Below are 18,502 nucleotides of genomic sequence, written 5' to 3'. Positions count from 1 at the left end.
GAGATGTGCTGCCCCCTAGCGACTTCAACAGCACATGGACCATAAGCCTCCTGGGAGTGGGGCACTAACTCAAACTAACTCGAACCTCCATTTCATCTGTTTGTAACAGACACTGTCTACTTGAGGAGTAAGAGGTTAGCACACAAGAGTCTAGAAATACGGGGGAAGGGGGGCGAGAAAGATGGCTCAGCAGCCGAGAGCGCCTGCAGCTCCTCCCGAGGGTCCGGGGCTCACGACCCCAGTTCCGGGGTATCTGACATCCTCCTCTGCCCTCTGCGGGAGCCAGGCACACTCATGGCACGCAAAGAGACATGCATGCAAGCAAACACAGGCATTAAGGACAAAATGTCTCAAGAAGTCTGAAGGTTTGTTCTAAACTCCACCTTTTAAAGAATTGCACCGATCGATCGATTGATCGATTGACTGGCTTAGTGTGTCTGTCTCAGACTTCCAGGGTGATTCAGAACTAGGCAGCACGGGAGACAACAGAGACTGCCGTTAGGAAAGGTAGACGTCACCTGAAGCTGAAATTTGGCTTCCAAGGCTCTTTTTTTTTAATTTGCAAACACTGTTTGGCAAAGGTTAAAATCTTCATCTAACAATCTTATGGTTTTTAAAAGCCTCAAATTGCAAGAAAGCTGGAAGTGAAGGGAAAGTGGGGAAGGAAAACAGTAATTTAATTACGGTAGTTTTCTGGACTGACCGGGTTGGTGTGGGGGTCATGGGAAACTTGTAGGTGTGGATCCTGGGGGCTGAATTTGGGGTGTCAGGTGTGGCAGCAGGGAGTCATGTGGCTGGCTGACCTTTGGGGTTCTCTGTGACCTGCTGCTGTGTGGTTCGTTCACTAAATCCAGCACTCTAGAAGCACAGCACCTGGAGCTCTGCGGGTTCATGTCTGCCCCGGTCTAAATGGCAAGCTTCAGGCCAGCCAGGGCTACACAGTGAGGCTGTGTCTCAGACAGCTAAACAAAACAAGGCTTCTCGGTGACCCAAAGAAAGCTGAAAGCTTTGCGCCTCCACTCTCTCTGTCCATTTTAGACCGTCCACAAAGGTTTCAGGGCAGAGCTGACGACTATCCGGAGCTTACCAACGTGCAGAGTGATGTGGGGTGAGTAATATGACCATAGATAACAAGTCTAGGTCTGTAATCCCTTCGGCAGTTCAGAAGAATCCAGAGCTGACAGTTTAGTGAGAAAAACAAATGCCACATCTAAACTCTAGAAACAAATGCAGGCTCACGGGGAGCAAATCCAGGGTGTGGAAATTTAGCTAACCCTAGCTCAGCACTAGCAACGTTTCGGGAGTTGATGAAATAAAATAACCTCCAGTGTCTATCACCAGAATAGTCAGAACTTCTAGCTCAAGCTGATGCATGGAGTGCCTTCTCCTTCCAACGCTGGTGTGGGTCTCGGCTATTCAAAAGGCTTAGGCCAAGAATTTAAGACTATCCTGGGTGACGCAGTGAGGTCTTGGTCCCCATAAAAGCAAGTGCCAGAAATTTTAAAGATTAACTTAGAGCTGTCACATTTAGGATCAGGCAAGTGGACCAAAACATGGTAACTCCTGGCCTATGTGAAACCCTACCTCAGAACAAATAAATAAGTAAACAAAAGGTAAGCCAAACAAAATCTACAAGGGGTGTAGGTCAGTGGAAGGCGATGTCCTCACATGCACAATGCCCCTCGTGCAATCTCCAGCCCCGCAGAGGCCAGGCACAGTAGTGCAAACCACGTAGGAGACAGAGGCAGCCTCCTGTCAAGGCCGGTCAAGGCTGTCCTCAGCTAAGTAGCCCGGGACACACCCAACCCTTCCACTTCCTCCCCCAGAACGCGAGGCTAAGACTCTAAAGGCAAAATGGTTATCGTTCTGAGAGCCCCTAAGTTCCAAAGCACCTCGCAGTCACCGTCACCCTGTCCTAGAACGCCATGGCTAGCCTTGGAGTTCACATAAAACACAGACGTTGCGTGTCCCTTTGGCAGATGCGGCTCCTGAGTCTTGGGCAAGTGCTAATTGATGATGGTGGTGGGATATGGATCCGCGAGTGAAATCCTGTGGGCTTTCGGCTATTACACAGACAGAGACCAAGGGCAACGCGTTGGAGCAGGTCTGAAAGCCCACGCTTCCAACACAGTCTACCTGGGGTAGGCAGATCAGCTTTTCTCTTTTGTGCCAGGGTTAAATCCGGACAGGTTTTCTTTCCACAAGCCTCGCGCCACCGATACCCATTGTCTAAGCACTCAGGAGAGACAAGGAACCCCTGGCTGTTTGGGGTCTACGTAGTGAGAGTCAGAACACCAAGGGGTTATATGGGGAAACCCTGCCTCAAAAGACAAAGTGGGGGGCTGGGGAGATGGTTCAGAGGCTGGGAGCTCAGGATCCATTCCCAGCACCCACGTGGTGGCCCACAACTTCCCGTGTCTCCATCCAGGGGACCCAACACCCTCTCCTGGTCTCCTGGGGCACCAGGCATACACATATGGTGCACAGACATACGTGTGGGCAAAATTCCCCACGTACACATAAAAGAGAAACGTAAGACAGGAGGACAGATAAAAGAATTATTTCCACAAAACATGTGAACTGTGCCCTGCAGCCTTGAGAACCTGACAGGGGAGGACACTCGAAAAAACAAAAAACAAAACAAAAAGAACATGAACTGTTGCGCTTGGCCCCTCCTTTTCTCACCGGGAATAAGGGTGATTCCACACGGGGCTTCCTTAGGACCCTTCTGGTTCAGGTCTCTATCAGACTGGGTCCTTACACTGCTGTGCGCCCCAGGTGCCTTGCTGGAGACTGGCACTGGTCAGCTGGCCTCGATGTCACTCTCCTGCCTTAGCTTCCTGGGTGCTGGGGTACTTGTTCTGAATGACATCACAGTTTTCACGGACAGCGGAGCTTGCCTCGGAGAAGAAAGCGCGCCCCACAGAGTGTCCAGGAACGATCCGGGCACCCGGAAGCTAGCACGCTAGGTGGTTATCATAGGCTCAAGCAACCCTCCTGCCTCAGTGTACCAAAGTAGTTAGGACCATAGAGAAGATACAAGCAGATCATGACCTAAACTACTTAAAAATATTTTCCCCCCCCAGGACTTGAGAACAGAGGCAGGCTGATCTCTGTGAATTTCAAGCCAGACTGGTCTACATAGTGAGTTCCAGGAGAGCCAGGGCTATGTAGAGACCCTGCCCCTCCCCCCCCAAAAAAACCAAACAAGGAATAACAAGAACAACAAAACCAAACCAAGTGAAACACATAACATAATTTTGTCTCATTTCAGTCTTTTGGAAAACATTTTATTTTTCCTTCATGTGTATGAGTGGATTGCCTAAATGTGTGTCTGGGCACCCGTACATGACTGGCACTTAAAAAGGTCAGAGCATGGTGTTGGGGCCCCATGACGGAGGCCGTGAGCTGCCGTGTGGGTGCTAGGGATGAACACTGAGTTCTCTACAAGAGCAGCAAGTGCTCTCTACCGCTAGACCGTCTCTGCAGCCCCAGCCCTCGTTCGCTTATTTCCGTCTTAAGAGGAATTTACGGAAAGGAACAATGTTAAATCAGTCCTTTCTTCCAAACCTCATTCATGCAACCTTCTCAAGCCTTTACCCTGGCCCTGCCCCTCGGTGCCTGGGAGGCTGAAGTAGGCTCCTCCCAGCTCCAAGACCAGCCTGGTTTATGAACTCTGGTCAGCTAGGGTGACAGCAGACACTTCTTTTTCTCCTTGGGCATTTCATAAAGCATTTCTAACTGAATAATATGACTCCAACACATGAAAGAAAAATCCCACAGGTTTCAGAAAACCACAGAAACACCAACCTTACCTGTATCGTTTGCAAGGGAGTTAGGGTCAGATCCCCCAAGGGTAGCTTCAAACTCCTCCTGGAGACGATAGGCCCTTTGTAGCAGAGCCTCCAGTTTGTGGATGAATTCCGTGCTAATTATGTCCTACAAAGACAGAAGAATAACGGTAACACGCAGCAGCTATTACATTCAATGTTAACACTCTAAACACAGAAACGTGACTTCTCAAGAGAAACTTGGTGTGTAGACAGAGCGGGTGCTGGTATCACGGGTACGGGCAGCCGTACCTAATCATAACATTTCAGCCAGCCCTATTGTTTTTGTAACAGAAAGGAAGACCTGGGTCCTGTCTGACCATTGACGTAGACTAGGACTTTTTAGACAAGCATACATGAGGGTTTGCTAAGTTAGATTTATCCTGGGCGTCTCATTCTGCAATCTGCTCCAAAAGACCCCGGTTTACCTCTGTATCACACAAATAGAAATTAATTGCATCTTCTGCTTCTACAGAAGGAGGTTTGGAGGTTTGGAGCTGGAGAGCTGGCTCAGCAGTTGAGAGCGCTTAGTGCTTTTGCAGAGGACCTGGGTTTGAGTCCCAGCACCTGCCTGGCAGGTTCACAGCTGTCTGCAACTCTAGTCCCTGAGACCCAACACCCAAGCCTGACCTCTGCAGGCAGTTGGCACACACGTAGCAGAGAAAACACTAACTGTATTTAAAACATTTTTAAAAAACCGAAAGTGCTTAAAAGCTTGGATAGAAAATGCCCAGCAAGAAGTCACTCATGCTGGACACCATCCCAGCACTGGGGAAGCAGAGGATGACAAGCTCAGTGTTTCAGACCAGCCTGGTCTACTAAGAGTCCTAAGCCAGCAGGGGCTCTACGGTGAGATCCTCTCTCAAATCAAAACCAAACCAAACCCAACCCCACAAGTCTCTCATGGAGACCCAAGCTGCGAAAGCAAGCCTGTATTAACTGCCCAGAAAGAGGCTCTCCCCATAATTGGAAACAAACCATCCTTACGTCCACACTTTCTTCAGCAATGGCGTCTCCGGCTCCCAGCTTAACGGAGCTGCAGGCTTCCTCTTCAGCCTGTCTACTGCGAAAGGTCAGGGCCTGCTCCCATCGACGCAGCGCCTCTTCAAACAATTCCATCCCTAAAAATTAAGAGCGGAGTGACTGTAGGTGAGCAAAAACCATGTTTCCTCAACGTGTAAAATAAGGAAAACAGACAGCGAAAGGAAAACCACACGCAGGGAGTCATTGTTGCTGTGACAAATACGGTTAGGCTTGCAGGGGAATGTGTTTATGGCTACAGGCTGAGATGCCCTGCTCTAAGCAGAGCTTAGTGGGCCATTGTGGAGGAAGTGTGGGAGACCAGGATGCAGAAAAATGTGGCCAATGGAAGCAGGCTCATGCGGTTTCAGAAAGGAACCAGGACTCTGTTGGGAACTGCGCAAGGGGCTGTTGAGTTTATATCCGGACAATAGAATCCAGTCACTCTTTGGCCATGTCATGAGAACTTTTCTGAGGCTGAATTAATGTGTCATGAACCAGTGTGCTGTAGCGGGGCACGCCTTCAAGCCCAGCACTTGGGATCTGAGTTCGAGGCCAGCCTGATCTCACTACCGAGTGAGTTCCAGGACAGCCACAGGTATATATCGAGAAACTGGCGATTGGAGCAGTGACTCCACGACCTGGGTTCAATTCCTCTCTCCAGAAGTAGCTATGACAGGGACAGGGAAGATGAGTGGGAAAACACTTGGAAGCAGACAGCATTTTCTATCCAGCATGAACGTCTACTGAGGGGAATGCATCCTGACATAAGGAGAGGAGCATGACCGATTCCCATCGGGTGCCGCTGGCCCCCACCCGACAGCCAGCTCCCAAGCCAGTCATGCTTATGAAGTCAAGAGGGGTACCCAGGTCTTAGATACCGGTTTTCTTCTGACTTAATGGTTTTTCTGGGTATAGAACACAAGCGGTATCCAGACAGAAGAGACCGAGTAAATCAGATTCTGATAACCTCAGCAGCCAAGGTCAACAGAGTAGAGCGGGTTGGCATCCCAAAACATCAGGTCTTTGTGTCTGGAACCCGGGTTCTCTCATGAGCAAGGGTCTTTGGAGATGTGGTTAGGATCAGGGCGCCCCCAAGAGGCTTGTAAGTCAAATTACAAGCATAATGGAGAGGTTTGGGCAGATGGACACACGGACGGGAGTGTAACATGAAGAGCAGTGTAGAGGAAGAGGGATGTTGCCACAGGCCCGAGGAATGCTGGGAGCCACGAACACCGGGCGAGAGAAGAACTACATTCTCCCAAAGGTCTAAGATTTTGGACCTCTGGCTCCAGAACTCTGAGTGCACTAACCGCTGTCTGTTCTTTGTTTTTTAATTTTTTTTAGATTTATTTTTATGTACGCTGCTGTTTTGCCTGAATGTATGTCTGTGTGAGGGTGTCAGACACCCTGGAACAGGAGTTACAGACAGTGAGCTGCCATGTGGGTGCTGGGAATTGAACCCGGGTCCTCTGGAAGAACAGTCAGCGCTCGTAACAGCTGAGCCGTCTCTCCAACCACCTGATTGCTGTTTGTTTGTTTTTTTTAAGTCTCTGGGTTTATGGCAATTTATTATATCACTCTCAAGAACCTAGTGCAGTTGACTACGTTATATAACACAGATTCAGCTGACACGGGTCATTTTAAAATTACAGTCGATTCTTGTAGAAGAAATCACTGTTTTTGTTTTTATTTTCCCCACAGTGCTGAGGATCAAACCCAGGACACTCACATGCCAGCCTAGCTCTTTGCCACTGGGAACCTCCCCAGACCCAACTTACTTCCCTTCTATCTTCAAATTAAACCTGAGCACAGTATCTTAGAACTCTGAAATACTATACCCACCCATCAAGTACAAGTTCTCAGGCGTGGTCACAGGAATGTTGACGAGTTTGATGTCATCCTCATCTGCTTTGTCCCAGGAGTTAGAATTTCCACAGGCACAGCTATGACAGGAGTTGACACTCTGGACCTGAAATGAAGACCAAGCACAGCGGATCACTGTCTCACACGCGCATGCTCGCACAAGCGTGTGCACGCTCACACAAGTGCTCAAACACTCCCAGGTGTGCTTACACACACACTCACACACACACTCACACACACACACACACACACACACACACACACACACACACACGGTCTCCTATATAGCCAACGAGGACCCTGAATGTTTCATCCTTCGGCCTCTATTCCCGAGTGCTGGGATTACCGGTACATGCCCCTGTACCTGGTTTTTATGCAGGGTCAGGGATGGAACCCAGGGCTTCTGGCATGCTGGGTCAGCACTCTCCTGAGATACATACCAAACCCGCTGTGGTATTTACCGACTATTTACATATGCTCTGTAATTATAGTCCAGGTAGGTTCCACCTGAAGAGAGAATTCTGACTCTATTCTAATTTGGCTTTTCTGGTGACATCATAAACTAATTTATGATGAGTTCAGCATCCTTCCCATAGTAAAAACTCCTCCTACAAGTTCAACAGAACTTCCATTCCCATAATTTCTCAAATTTTAAGAAAAGGAAGTCATTTTTAAAACATCTCTTGTCACAACTTTAAATTTCATTTTTTTCTTTTCTGTTTTTTTCAAGACAGGGGGTCTTGGGGCTGGAGAGATTGCTCAGATGGACTGGCTGCTCTTCCAGAGGTCCTGAGTTCAATTCCCAGCAACCACATGGTAGCTCACAACCGCCTGTAATGAGATCTGGTGCCCTCTTCTGACATGCAGGCAGAGAAGTGGGTACATAATAAATAAATCTTTACAAAAAAAAAAAGAAAGAAAGAAAGAAAAGAAAAGACAGGGTGTCTCTGTGTAGTCCTGGCTGTCCTGGAACTCATTTTATAGACCAGGTTGACCTCGAACTCACAGAGTTCCCTGAGTGCTGGAATTAAAGGTGTGGACCACCACTACCACTTGGCTTAGATTTCATTTTTTAAGATTTATTTTTATTTGTAGGCTGGGCGTTGGTAGAGGACGCCTTTAATCCCAGCACTTGGGAGGCAGAGGCAGGAGGATATCTGTGAGTTTGAGACCAGCCTGGTCTACAAGAGCTAGTTCCAGGGCAGGCTCCAAAGCCACAGAGAAACCTGTCTCAAAGAAAAAAAAAGATTTATTTTTGTTTGTAATTATGTATATACATGTGTGCCTGTATGGAACTATTTGCAGTTAAGTCCAGTTGTCCAGGAAAGTCAGGAGAGTGTGTTGGATCCTCTAGAGCTGGAGTTACAAATGGTTATGAGTTACTTAACATAGGTGCTGAGACCCAAACTCAGGTCCTCTGGGAGAGCAGGACACACTCTCCACTACTGAGCCATCTCTCCAGCTCCCTTGACTCCGTCTGGAAGTTTTGTGGACCTAGATCCCTCCTGTCTTCTGTGTTGTGACCCTGACTGAGTTATTCATAACCTGCTGTCTAAAAGGCAGACCCCTGCCAAACAGCCTTGGTGGAGGAATGGCAGGCTGGCCGGGCAGGAGCCAAGAGGTGACTGGCTGAATGCTCACCCCTGCAGCTGCCTCTGTTAAGAAAAGCAGCTTCAGCACTCATTAGAGAAATGCCCAAGGCGGAGGAAGCCACGGCTACAGGAGCGCCACATGTGCCCTGCTGTTCGGCTCACACAACTGCAAGTGTGTAGTCTCCAATCTAGGCGTTCCTTCTGGGCCACAAGTCTTTAAATCTTAGCGTCTTTGCAATGGGCTTAGTGGCGCTCCCTGACTCTGCAGTCTAGCTACGCAGGAGGCAACAGGATGACTTGAGCCCAGAAGCACAGGGAGACCCACTTTATCCAAGTGCTGGAATTACAGGCGTGGTCATCACATCCAGCCCAGGAAGAAGCATGCCGGCACCTACTTCTGAATCGGCACTACCCCATCAGAGCTATTCTTAAAGGACCAAACGGACCGTATCGCTTGCTCCGTGAAACTGGAGGCCGACAGCAAAGGAAACAGATGCAAGCAGACTGCCTCCTAAGAGCAGCAGATATGCGACACTTAAGCAGTACGGTATGCAAGCAAACGTAAAAAGAGGAATAATAAAGGATGTTTTTCTTACAGAGGCCAAGCTCTGGGCAGAACCCGAGTATTTGCTGAGAAGTCCTCCATTGGTGTAGTTGTAAGACTGCGATGCTTTGTCCTTGGTGGAACTTAGGGACAAGGTCAAATTCTGTCTACTACTGGAACAACTTGAACCTGGTAAACAAACACACCCAAACCAAAAGTGTCAGCAACTCCAGCAATAACTTTCAGGAAAAAAATTCAAGTTATATCCGTTCAGAAAGCACTTGATTTTTTTAAAACACATTTTATTCAAGCACATAAGTTATGAAATGTGGGGCTGGACAGATGGCTCAGAGGTTAAGAGCACCTGACTGCACTTCCAGGAGTCCTGAGTTCAATTCCCAGCAACCACATGGTGGCTCACAACCATCTACAATTCAATCTGGTGCCCTCTTCTGGCATATAGGCAGAACACTGTATATGTAATAAATCTTTAAAAAAAAGTTATGAAATGTGCAACGTTATTAAAATACACATTTCTAATGTTTGTACATTATACATAAAAACGCCAGATGTATAACAGTAAAACATCCAGCTGACTGATCAGGACGGTTTTGAACGGCTTGCGGCAGTCAGTGTAAGAATACTGGTAACTGCCTCACGAGCTGTCAGCTTAACATGTAAGCAGTGTCCCCTGAAGTCCAGCTTCCCCACAAGCGTGTTTGGCTCTGTGCACTGCTGATCCCTTCACCTGCCTGCACACTTATCTGCAGAGTACACACTGGTCCAGCTTCTCACAGCGTGACAGGCTAGACCTTCTGGTTTTAAATCCCAGTACACATATGCTATGCGACCTCGGTAACTTCTTCATCTGTTAGGGTTTCAGATACGTAAATGAGGAGAACATGGAACTGTAGCTGCCATTCACAGGACTGCTATAAAAATTAAATAAAATGCTGGATATAGTGCTTGTCTGAGACCTAATAAAATCTCAGTAAATAACAAACAGTGACTCCCTATGTGCATCGATGAATAAATCACAAAACCATAAAATACATGAAACAGTAAAACACTAAGAAATCTAGTCTGATCAAGGAATTACTGTTTTTGTTTTTTTAAAGATTTATTTATGTATACAGTGTTCTGTCTGCATGTAACCCTGCAGGCCAGAAGAGGGCACCAGATCTCATCATATGGTTGTGAGCCACCATGTGGTTACTGGGAATTGAACTCAGGACCCCTGGAAGAGCAGCCAGTGCTCTTAACCTCTGAGCCATCCCTCCACCCCAAGGAATTATTATTATTATTACTACATTCCTATCAATGTTGTGTGTGTATGGGCCCGTGTGCGACACTGATCATGAGGAGGTCAGAGGACAGCTTTCCAGGGTCGTTTTCTTTCTATCACGTGAGTCCTGGGGTTTGGAACCCAGGCTGTCAGGCTTGCAGTGACACCTTTACCTGCTGAGACATCTCAGGGAATCATTTTTATTGCTACAGCTCGGCGGTTTGCACCGTATCTCTTACTAAAAAGACGCATTTCCTTTAAAGAAGCAATTCTAGAACTTTTGATAATAAGGAAACAGACGAACGGATGCAGGACAAGCTGGGCGTGGTATTGCACTCCTATATAATTCCTAGGAAATACATGAATGTATGCAGGACAAGCTGGGCGTGGTGTTGTACTCCTATATAATTCCAGCACTTAGGTGGTTGCAGCCCAGAAGATCAAAAGTTCAAAGCCAGCCTCAGTATACAGTGCTGTGGAATAAACCCTTTTGTTCACTGTGAATAACTGTTACTCTAATTGGCTAATAAAGAGCTGACTGGCTGATTGCTAGGCAGGATTTTCAGGGCAGAGAGAGTGCTGGGAGGAAGGGTGGAGTCTGAGGAGTCAAGGGGAGAGGCCACGAGACTCAGAGCAGGCAGGATGGAAAGTTCATAGATGAGTTAAAGGAGCCTCCGGGCAGCACACAGATTAACAGAATGGGTTCATTTAAGTTGTAAGAGCTAGTTAGCAATGAGCCTGAGCTATTGGGTGAGCATTTACAGTTAATATTAAGTGTCTGTGTGGCTATTTGGGGAGCAACTGGTGGGACAGAAAAGTCTGACTACAATATAATGAAGTCAAGGCCAGTTGGGGCTACATAAGACTCTGTTAAAAAAAAAACCAACCTCATAAATAAAAAAAAATCACGAACATCATAAAGGTAACAGAGATAGAATTCAGTCAGCTATAGTGTATTTGCACAAATGTAATTGATTACTATGTCTTACAAATGACAGCACACATTATTGACTCAGAATCTTGGAATGATACTCATACGTTATCAAAACCTTGGAAAGCAGGTTATGAATGTAGCATGGTTTCACAGTTCATTAGAACACAACTTTACATTGCTTTAAAATTATGTGTATAAGCATCTGTGTGTGGGCGTGTGCACGTGAGTGAGGTGTGCTTGGCAAACCCTTGGAGCTGCAGATGTGCGCGCGGAGATGGCTCTCAGGCTCAACGCTGCGCCGCCGTCTCTCCAGCCTCCGAAACTTTATTTCACCATAGAAACTATTGACACTTATTTGCTTCCTTTTTCGAGGCAGGGCTTCTCTGTGTAACAACAGCTCTGGCTGTCCTAGAACTCGCTCTGTAGACCAGGCTGACCTTGAACTCACAGACATCCACCTGCCTCTGCCACCCCAGTGCTTGGATTAACGGCATGCGCCACCACTGCAATACTCATCAAATTTTCAGTGAATATACTTGTACGCCGATGTACTTGTACAGATGTATAACAGTCAGTCATGACTTCTGGGCAGCAGGGCCCTAAGTGGCTTTAATATGCCTGTCTTTTCTCCTCCGCCCTTGCTAACCCTACAGACTGGCGCCCCGGCTGTGATACACAGTGTCTCATGATCAATAGACCTAATCTGGAAATCTCCACAAACCTTTGTCCGATGCTGCTCTCTTAGCGTGCTCAAGTATGAGATGCTCTGGTTCCCATGGAAGGATTTTTCCTTTCTTTTTCCCACGTCTTCTTTTAAAGTGATGGGCAAAAAAAATTACAGAGATAGCGCTCACAGCCGTTACCACAAACAACTTTTTAGCTACCGGTGAAAGTTTGATCTGGAAAAGATTGAAAAAAAACTCATATTTTTTTTCACTGAAAGCATAAGAACGAAAAATAGTTGTTGCAGGATATTTTGTCACACTATGAGCCCCAAAAATGCATTAAGACCTGCTTCTAGTTGTGGTGTGGTTCAGCCTTAGGACACACCTTTGATCCAAGAGCTTTCTGTTTGACTATTGTAAGCAGGATTAAACAAAGTGCATCATAGGTCAAGAACAAGCAACCGGTTGGTAGGAAGTGAACACTGGATTATTAGAAAACCATAGTCAGAGGAGTCGGGAGGACGGATAGAGAGACAGGCAGGAAATAGAAGGGAGGGATGGGACATACAGTCTGAGGCGGCTTTTTTGAGACTGCATACATCCGGGACCCCGCCTGAGGAGGAAGGTGGGCTGGGTGCTTTCTCTGCCTCTCTGAGCTACCGGGCACGCTTTCACCCCAGCATCTGGCTCCCGAGTCTTTATTGGTAAAATCGAACGACTGATATTTTACAAACAACTATTAGCCTTTGATCCCAGCACTCGGGAGGCAGAGGCAGGTGGATCTCTGACAGCCTGAATCTTCTATGTGAAGAATCATAAAGATTTTAACTACAGAAACAATGAAATCAGACTTTAAAACTGAGCTCGTGTTTTTATAAACATGTCTGGAGTTTTAAGCAAGCAGAAGTTAACTTGTTTTTAAATACTACAAGAATAAGTGATTTTACTCATAAGCTAATTAAAAAATATTTTTACGGGGCTGGGGATTTAGCTCAGTGGTAGCATGCTTGTCTAGAAAGCGCAAGGCCCAGGGTTAGGTCCTCAGCTCAGAAAAAAAAAAAGACAAAATAACAAAAAAAGATAAAAATAAATAAGCAAAAAGGTAGCTAAAAATATTTTTGGAACACTGCTACCTGGACAATCACACAACTTTTTGCCAATGCCCTCTCCTGGTCTCCATGGACCAAGGAGACAGAATGCCCAGACATACATACACACACAGGCAAAACACCCGCACACATAAAAGCATTTTCAAATTAGAGTGAAAGACACTAACCACGGAATACCACCCACAGGACGAGAGGAAAGATCTGGAAACCACACTCCTCCTGTAGGACGGCCCCCACAGAGGAACCAGACCACAAGCGTTAGCAAGGCTGTTGGGACGTGAAACAGTGTCCCTGCTGTGGAAGCCCGGCAGCTCACCCTCAAAATGACAACAATGACCGTGTGATCCAGACACTCTGCTTCTGAAAAATAACTCTGGAAAGATCTGAACCCGGAGCTCGCTCATCTGGCCAGATGGACTGGCTCACAGAACTAAGACCTCCCCAAGGACTGGAAAGCAGCACGTGTCCCTACTGTGCCTGGCTTTTCCGTTTGCTTGATGTTAGATTCTGGGGATCACGTGTGGGTCTGCATACTTGGACTGAGACACCTCCCCAACCCCACTGTTTTTGCCCGTTCTTTTAATTTTTAATCAGGAGTCCCTTCGTAGGCCAGGCTGGTCCTCCTGCCTTTGCCTCTGGAGCGCTGAGATCACAGGTGTACGGCACCGTGACTGGTGAAAAAAATTATCCGGACATCCGTGATCATAGAAGCATTATTCAAGATGTCCAAAACATGGAAACAACCCAAGGGATCACAGACAGATGGAAACGAAAGCAAGAATTCGTATAGCTGTACAACGGAATATTCCATATTAAAAGGAAATTCCAGTGTGGGCTACCATGTGGATAAATCTTGAAGATGTTATGCTCAATAAAATATATGAGTCATAAAAAAGAAAAAAGATGAATAACAGGATTAAAAGGCTTATGTCACCATACCTGGATAAGAAAGGAAGACTTTTTAAAGTAATGCAGTACATATACATATATTTTAATGAAACATATTTATATGTGAAATATGTAAATATATGATGAAACATGTATATGCATTTTTACATGTACACAAAATAATTTTTTTTGAGACAGGGTTTCTCTGTGTAGCTTTGGAGCCTATCCTGGCACTTGCTCTGTAGACCAGCCTGGCCTCAAACTCACAGAGATCCTCCTGCCTCTGCCTCCTGAGTGCTGGGATTAAAGGCGTGCGCCACCACCGCCTGGTTCCATAAAGTAACTTTTTAAAAGAAGGTATTAGCTACGTTAGCATTTTGACTCTGCTGTGTGAAATCCTCAGGGGCTGCTGGGAGTGTGGCTCAGTGGCCGTCTGTCTGCTTAGCAAACTCTGGGTTCAGATTCCCAGTACCACAAACAAAACAGCCTCAGCCATCGCAACCGAATTACACAGAACAACATTAACGCACTATTCCTCAAATTCCATTCACCTCTTTGTTTACCTGGGAGAGAGAACAGTACCAAGACACAGGGAGATCAAACACCCTCAGGGCGGCCGTCTTCAGGGAGAACTGTGACTCCTTGACCGACTCTCCTGACATGACTGCTCGGTCAGCTCTTAATTCAGTGACGCAGAGGTTAATCAGCCACAGGGATTTCTGGTTGCTTCATCCATGAAAGACGCAAAGTTAAAATCTCGCCAGGTGTGGTGGCTCATGCCCTTGATCCCAGATCTCGGGAGGGAGGAGCAGGCAATCTCCGTGAATTAGCGTGGTCTACACGGAGAATTCCAGGTCAGGCAGAGATACATAATGAGGCCCTGTCCCCAAAAAGAAAAAGAAAAAAAGAAGTTAAACTCTGGTTAAAAATCAGAGAACCAGCCCACAAGAGCACTTAATAAATAAACATAATAAAATACTGAAACTCCATCCGTTTTGTAGTTAGCTGTGCATGCATGATATTGCAATGGAGCTAAAACTGCATTTATCAGTCACCAAAACAGCAAAGGACACGAGCTGTGTTTATGGTGTTAACCAAAAGGCTAACAGTGAAGGAAATGGGGTAGCTTAAATCCCCAATTCCTTAGAAAACAACAGGTTTTACCAGTGAGAATGATTGAAAAGCCACTGTGAGTACACACACACACACACACACACACACACACACACACACACACACACGAGGATCCCATGGGTGAAACCCTTTACTTTCGTATGGTAACCTAAAAAGGCTATGTGGAGAGGACAGGGAGACACGCACGTTCTAGAGCAGCACGTTCTAGAGCAGCGGATCTCGACCCCCCTTAAATACAGCTCCTCATACTGCGGGGACCCCCCAACCATAAGACTATCTTCGTTGCTGCTTCACAACTGTAATTTTTCTACTTGCCACAGGGAACCCACGTAAACTTCGGTGGGTTCAGAGGGTTGCCTGCGGTTCTAGTCTCAGATTCAGAGAGAGCAGGGATCCCCAGAGCAAGCGGGCTGACAAGACTAGCTGAGGGGTGGTTCTAGGTCTGACCTCTCAGAGGGTCCGGCTCAGAGAAACACCATGAAAAAAAAATCAACCAAGGACGGCGACTCTCAGCATCGGGCTCTGGCCTCCACAGACACACACACTCACAGACACACACACTCACACAGACACACGCACTCACATATACACACACACAGACACACACACTCACAGGCACTCACACTCACATACACTCACAGACACACACACTCACAGGCACTCAGGCACACACACTCACAGGCACACAGACTCACAGGCACACACACTCACAGGCACACAGACTCACAGGCACACACACTCACAGGCACACGCACTCACAGACACACACAGACACACACTCACAGACACACACACTCACAGACACACACACTCACAGACACACACACTCACAGGCACTCACAGGCACAGGCACTCAGACACACACACTCACAGACACACACTCACAGACACACACACTCACAGGCACTCACAGGCACAGGCACTCAGACACACACACTCATAGACACACACTCACAGACACACACACTCACAGACACACACACTCACAGGCACTCACAGGCACAGGCACTCACAGGCACAGGCACTCAGACACACATACTCACAGACACACACTCACAGACACACACACTCACAGACACAAGCACTCACATCTATGCCCACAAATTCCCGCCTCCTCCCCTGTCGCCCCAACCATTGCTACTACATAACAGCAATTCTGCTACTGTTACATGTCATAAAGTAAACATCTGTGTTTCCCCACTGCCTTAGGCCACCCCTGTGAAGGAACTGAACTGTTCAACCCCGCAAAGGGGTCCCCACCATCCACATGCTAAGAACCACTGGTCTAGAGTTTGGGTTCTACAGAGTTACCAGCTCTCTGATGTTATTGGTGTACCTACTCGCACACAGTAGATACATTCACAGAGTACAGATCAGCTCACGACTGTAATTAAGAAATGCTCTGTCTGGGATAAAGACATGTTCAGTAGTTAAGAGCACCCGCTATTCTTCCGGGGGCTGCTGATTCTCAGTACTGACGTGGTAGCCCCAAATCATTTTTAACTCCATTCCCAGGGGATCGCACGCCCTCTTCTGGACCCCAAAGGCATTGCATGTATCTCGAGCACAGACAAATACACAGGCGAGCAAAACGCCCATCACTTAGGGGGTTGGAAAACAAAACCCAAAACCATTGTCTGGTGACAAAAATGTGTCTCTTGACAAACCTTTATTTTTGAATTCTAGATATCTCATTTCATTTCACCAAGGAAAACGTGAAGCACCACCAAGGCTGAATCCAAACGCAATCATTTCTGACCAGAAAAACTTCAAAAGTTGGCGTTTCAGTTGCTTACGGGAGTGTAGTTAAAAAAAACACGAAAGCAGTTTCGTGACTATTCAAATTTGTAAAAGAAATCTTAAAGCACCGCTAAAAATTTACTTCATTCTTTCCATTCCAAACACTGGCTTGGAGTTTTCGTTTCAAACGTCCTAAAACCCCTGATTCTACAACTCTGACCCTGGAGGCAAGAAGTAAATCTACACTACTGAGCCACGTTGACATAATGCATGAAATATACACAACTCCCTCTTCTGTGTCTCTGTCTCTGTCTGTGTTTCTCTCTCTGTGTCTGTCTGTCTGTCTCTGTCTGTCTCTCCCCTGTGTCTGTCTCTCCATCTCTGTCTCTCTCTCCCCCTGTCTCTCTGTTTGTCTCTCCATCTCTGTCTCTGTCTCTCTCTCTGTCTCTCTGTCTCTCTCTGTGTGTGTCTGTCTATTTCTCTTTGTGTCTTTCTCTGTGTGTGTCTCTGTCTTTGTCTCTCTCTCCCCTGTCTCTGTCTCTCTCTCTGTCTCTCTCTCCCGCTGTCTGTCTGTCTCTCTCTGTCTCTCCATCTCTGTCTCTGTCTCTCTCTCCCCCTGTCTCTCTGTCTGTCTGTCTCTCTCTATTTCTCTCTCCCCCTGTCTCTTTCTGTCTCTCCATCTGTGTCTCTGTCTCTCCCTCCCTCCCTCCTTCCCTCCCTCTCTCTCTCTCTCATCTCCCGCCCCCAGGCGTGCACCAACTCCCCTGGTTTTCTGAGATGCCTTCAAGGCAGTGGAAACCGTTGTTGACAATGACAGCTAACGAGAACAGCGGGTGAGGTCTGCTCACAACAAGACGTCCAGTGGTCACACCTGAGCTCCCCTCACTTGGGAGGCCGGGGCAGGAGGATTGCCACCAGCTGGAGCCGGGTTTCGTTTTCGCACGACCAGTCTGGTGGGTTCCAGGGTGGGACGCTGACTGAATAAAAGCCATCACGAGAGACACAAGACGTCTGGGGCGTCTCCCTGAGCGGGTAGGAGCTCAGAGATCTGGGCCAGCAGAGGCCAGCGCCCGCGACAGGCGTCATCCAGCCCCGGGCAGCGGCTCAAGGTCCCCGCAGCCGGGTCCCTGCACCCCGGACTTGCCCTGCACCCCGGACTTGCCCTGCACCCTGGATCCCTGCACCCCGGATCCCTGCACCCCGGACTTGCCCTGCACCCCGGACTTGCCCTGCACCCCGGATCCCTGCACCCCGGACTTGCCCTGCACCCCGGACTTGCCCTGCACCTCGGACTTGCCCTGCACCCCGGATCCCTGCACCCCGGACTTGCCCTGCACCCCGGACTTGCCCTGCTCTCTATGCATCCCGGATCTCTGCGCCCCAGACTTGCCCTGCCCTCTCCACACCCGGATCTTTGCACCCCGGGCTTGACCTGCCCTCTCCACACCCGGATCTTTGTACCCCGGACTTGACCTGCCCTCTCCATACCCGATCTCCGCCCTGCACTTGCTCTGATCTCTCTGCACCCCCGATCTCCGCCCCGCACTTGCCCTGCTCTTCCCGCACCCCGCTTCACTTTCCGCGCGGCCGCCCCGCTCTGAGTGGTGTCTTCCTCCCGGCGCCAGCCCCGCGCTCGCCCCGGTCCCCGGCGCCAGCCCCGCGCTCGCCCGCACCTGCGCCTCGTCCGCCCGGGTCCCCGCCGCAGCCGGCACGGAGCAGCCCGGGGCTGTGGGAGGCGGAGTCCTTCCGGGGTCAGGACGCTAAGGTAGGGAAAGTGGAGGGCCGCGGGAGGACTGCGTGAGGGGCTGCGTGCGAGGCCGCTCCCGCCATGTTTGTTGAGGGCAGTGGGGTCTCTCGAGATTGGCAGCCCTGCGTGCACCTGTCAGTGGGTAGCG

The 18,502-nt window shown here is 48.3% G+C and overlaps 2 protein-coding genes across 3 annotated transcripts in view; one reads left to right on the top strand and one right to left on the bottom strand.

Moving 5' to 3' along the window:
* Miga1 (mitoguardin 1) overlaps positions 1-18,425 on the bottom strand; it is a 59,416-nt gene extending 40,991 nt beyond the window's left edge. Inside the window, exons 1-7 of one of the 2 annotated variants that reach the window (XM_040751599.1) lie at positions 18,281-18,425; positions 14,297-14,613; positions 11,793-11,970; positions 8,905-9,041; positions 6,696-6,822; positions 4,818-4,951; positions 3,816-3,939 (exon numbers count right to left, since the gene is read on the bottom strand). In XM_040751599.1, the coding sequence (XP_040607533.1) occupies positions 3,816-3,939; positions 4,818-4,951; positions 6,696-6,822; positions 8,905-9,041; positions 11,793-11,970; positions 14,297-14,395 (799 nt within the window). In that variant the 5' untranslated portion in view covers positions 14,396-14,613; positions 18,281-18,425. Of the gene's footprint in view, positions 1-3,815; positions 3,940-4,817; positions 4,952-6,695; positions 6,823-8,904; positions 9,042-11,792; positions 11,971-14,296; positions 14,614-16,534; positions 16,703-18,280 lie in introns of those variants that run through there. The other variant, XM_040751600.1, reaches the window with a different exon arrangement.
* Usp33 (ubiquitin specific peptidase 33) overlaps positions 18,350-18,502 on the top strand; it is a 55,078-nt gene continuing 54,925 nt past the window's right edge. The window contains exon 1 of the mRNA XM_040751593.1: positions 18,350-18,372. The gene's annotated coding sequence lies outside the window, so the exon portion shown is untranslated. The remainder of the gene's footprint in view (positions 18,373-18,502) is intronic.

This window comes from Mesocricetus auratus, unplaced genomic scaffold (assembly GCF_017639785.1).
Source record: "Mesocricetus auratus isolate SY011 unplaced genomic scaffold, BCM_Maur_2.0 Super-Scaffold_100009, whole genome shotgun sequence".
Lineage (NCBI taxonomy): Eukaryota > Metazoa > Chordata > Mammalia > Rodentia > Cricetidae > Mesocricetus > Mesocricetus auratus.
Note: the sequence above shows the minus strand (reverse complement) of the source record. Positions and strands in the feature narration are given on the sequence as shown.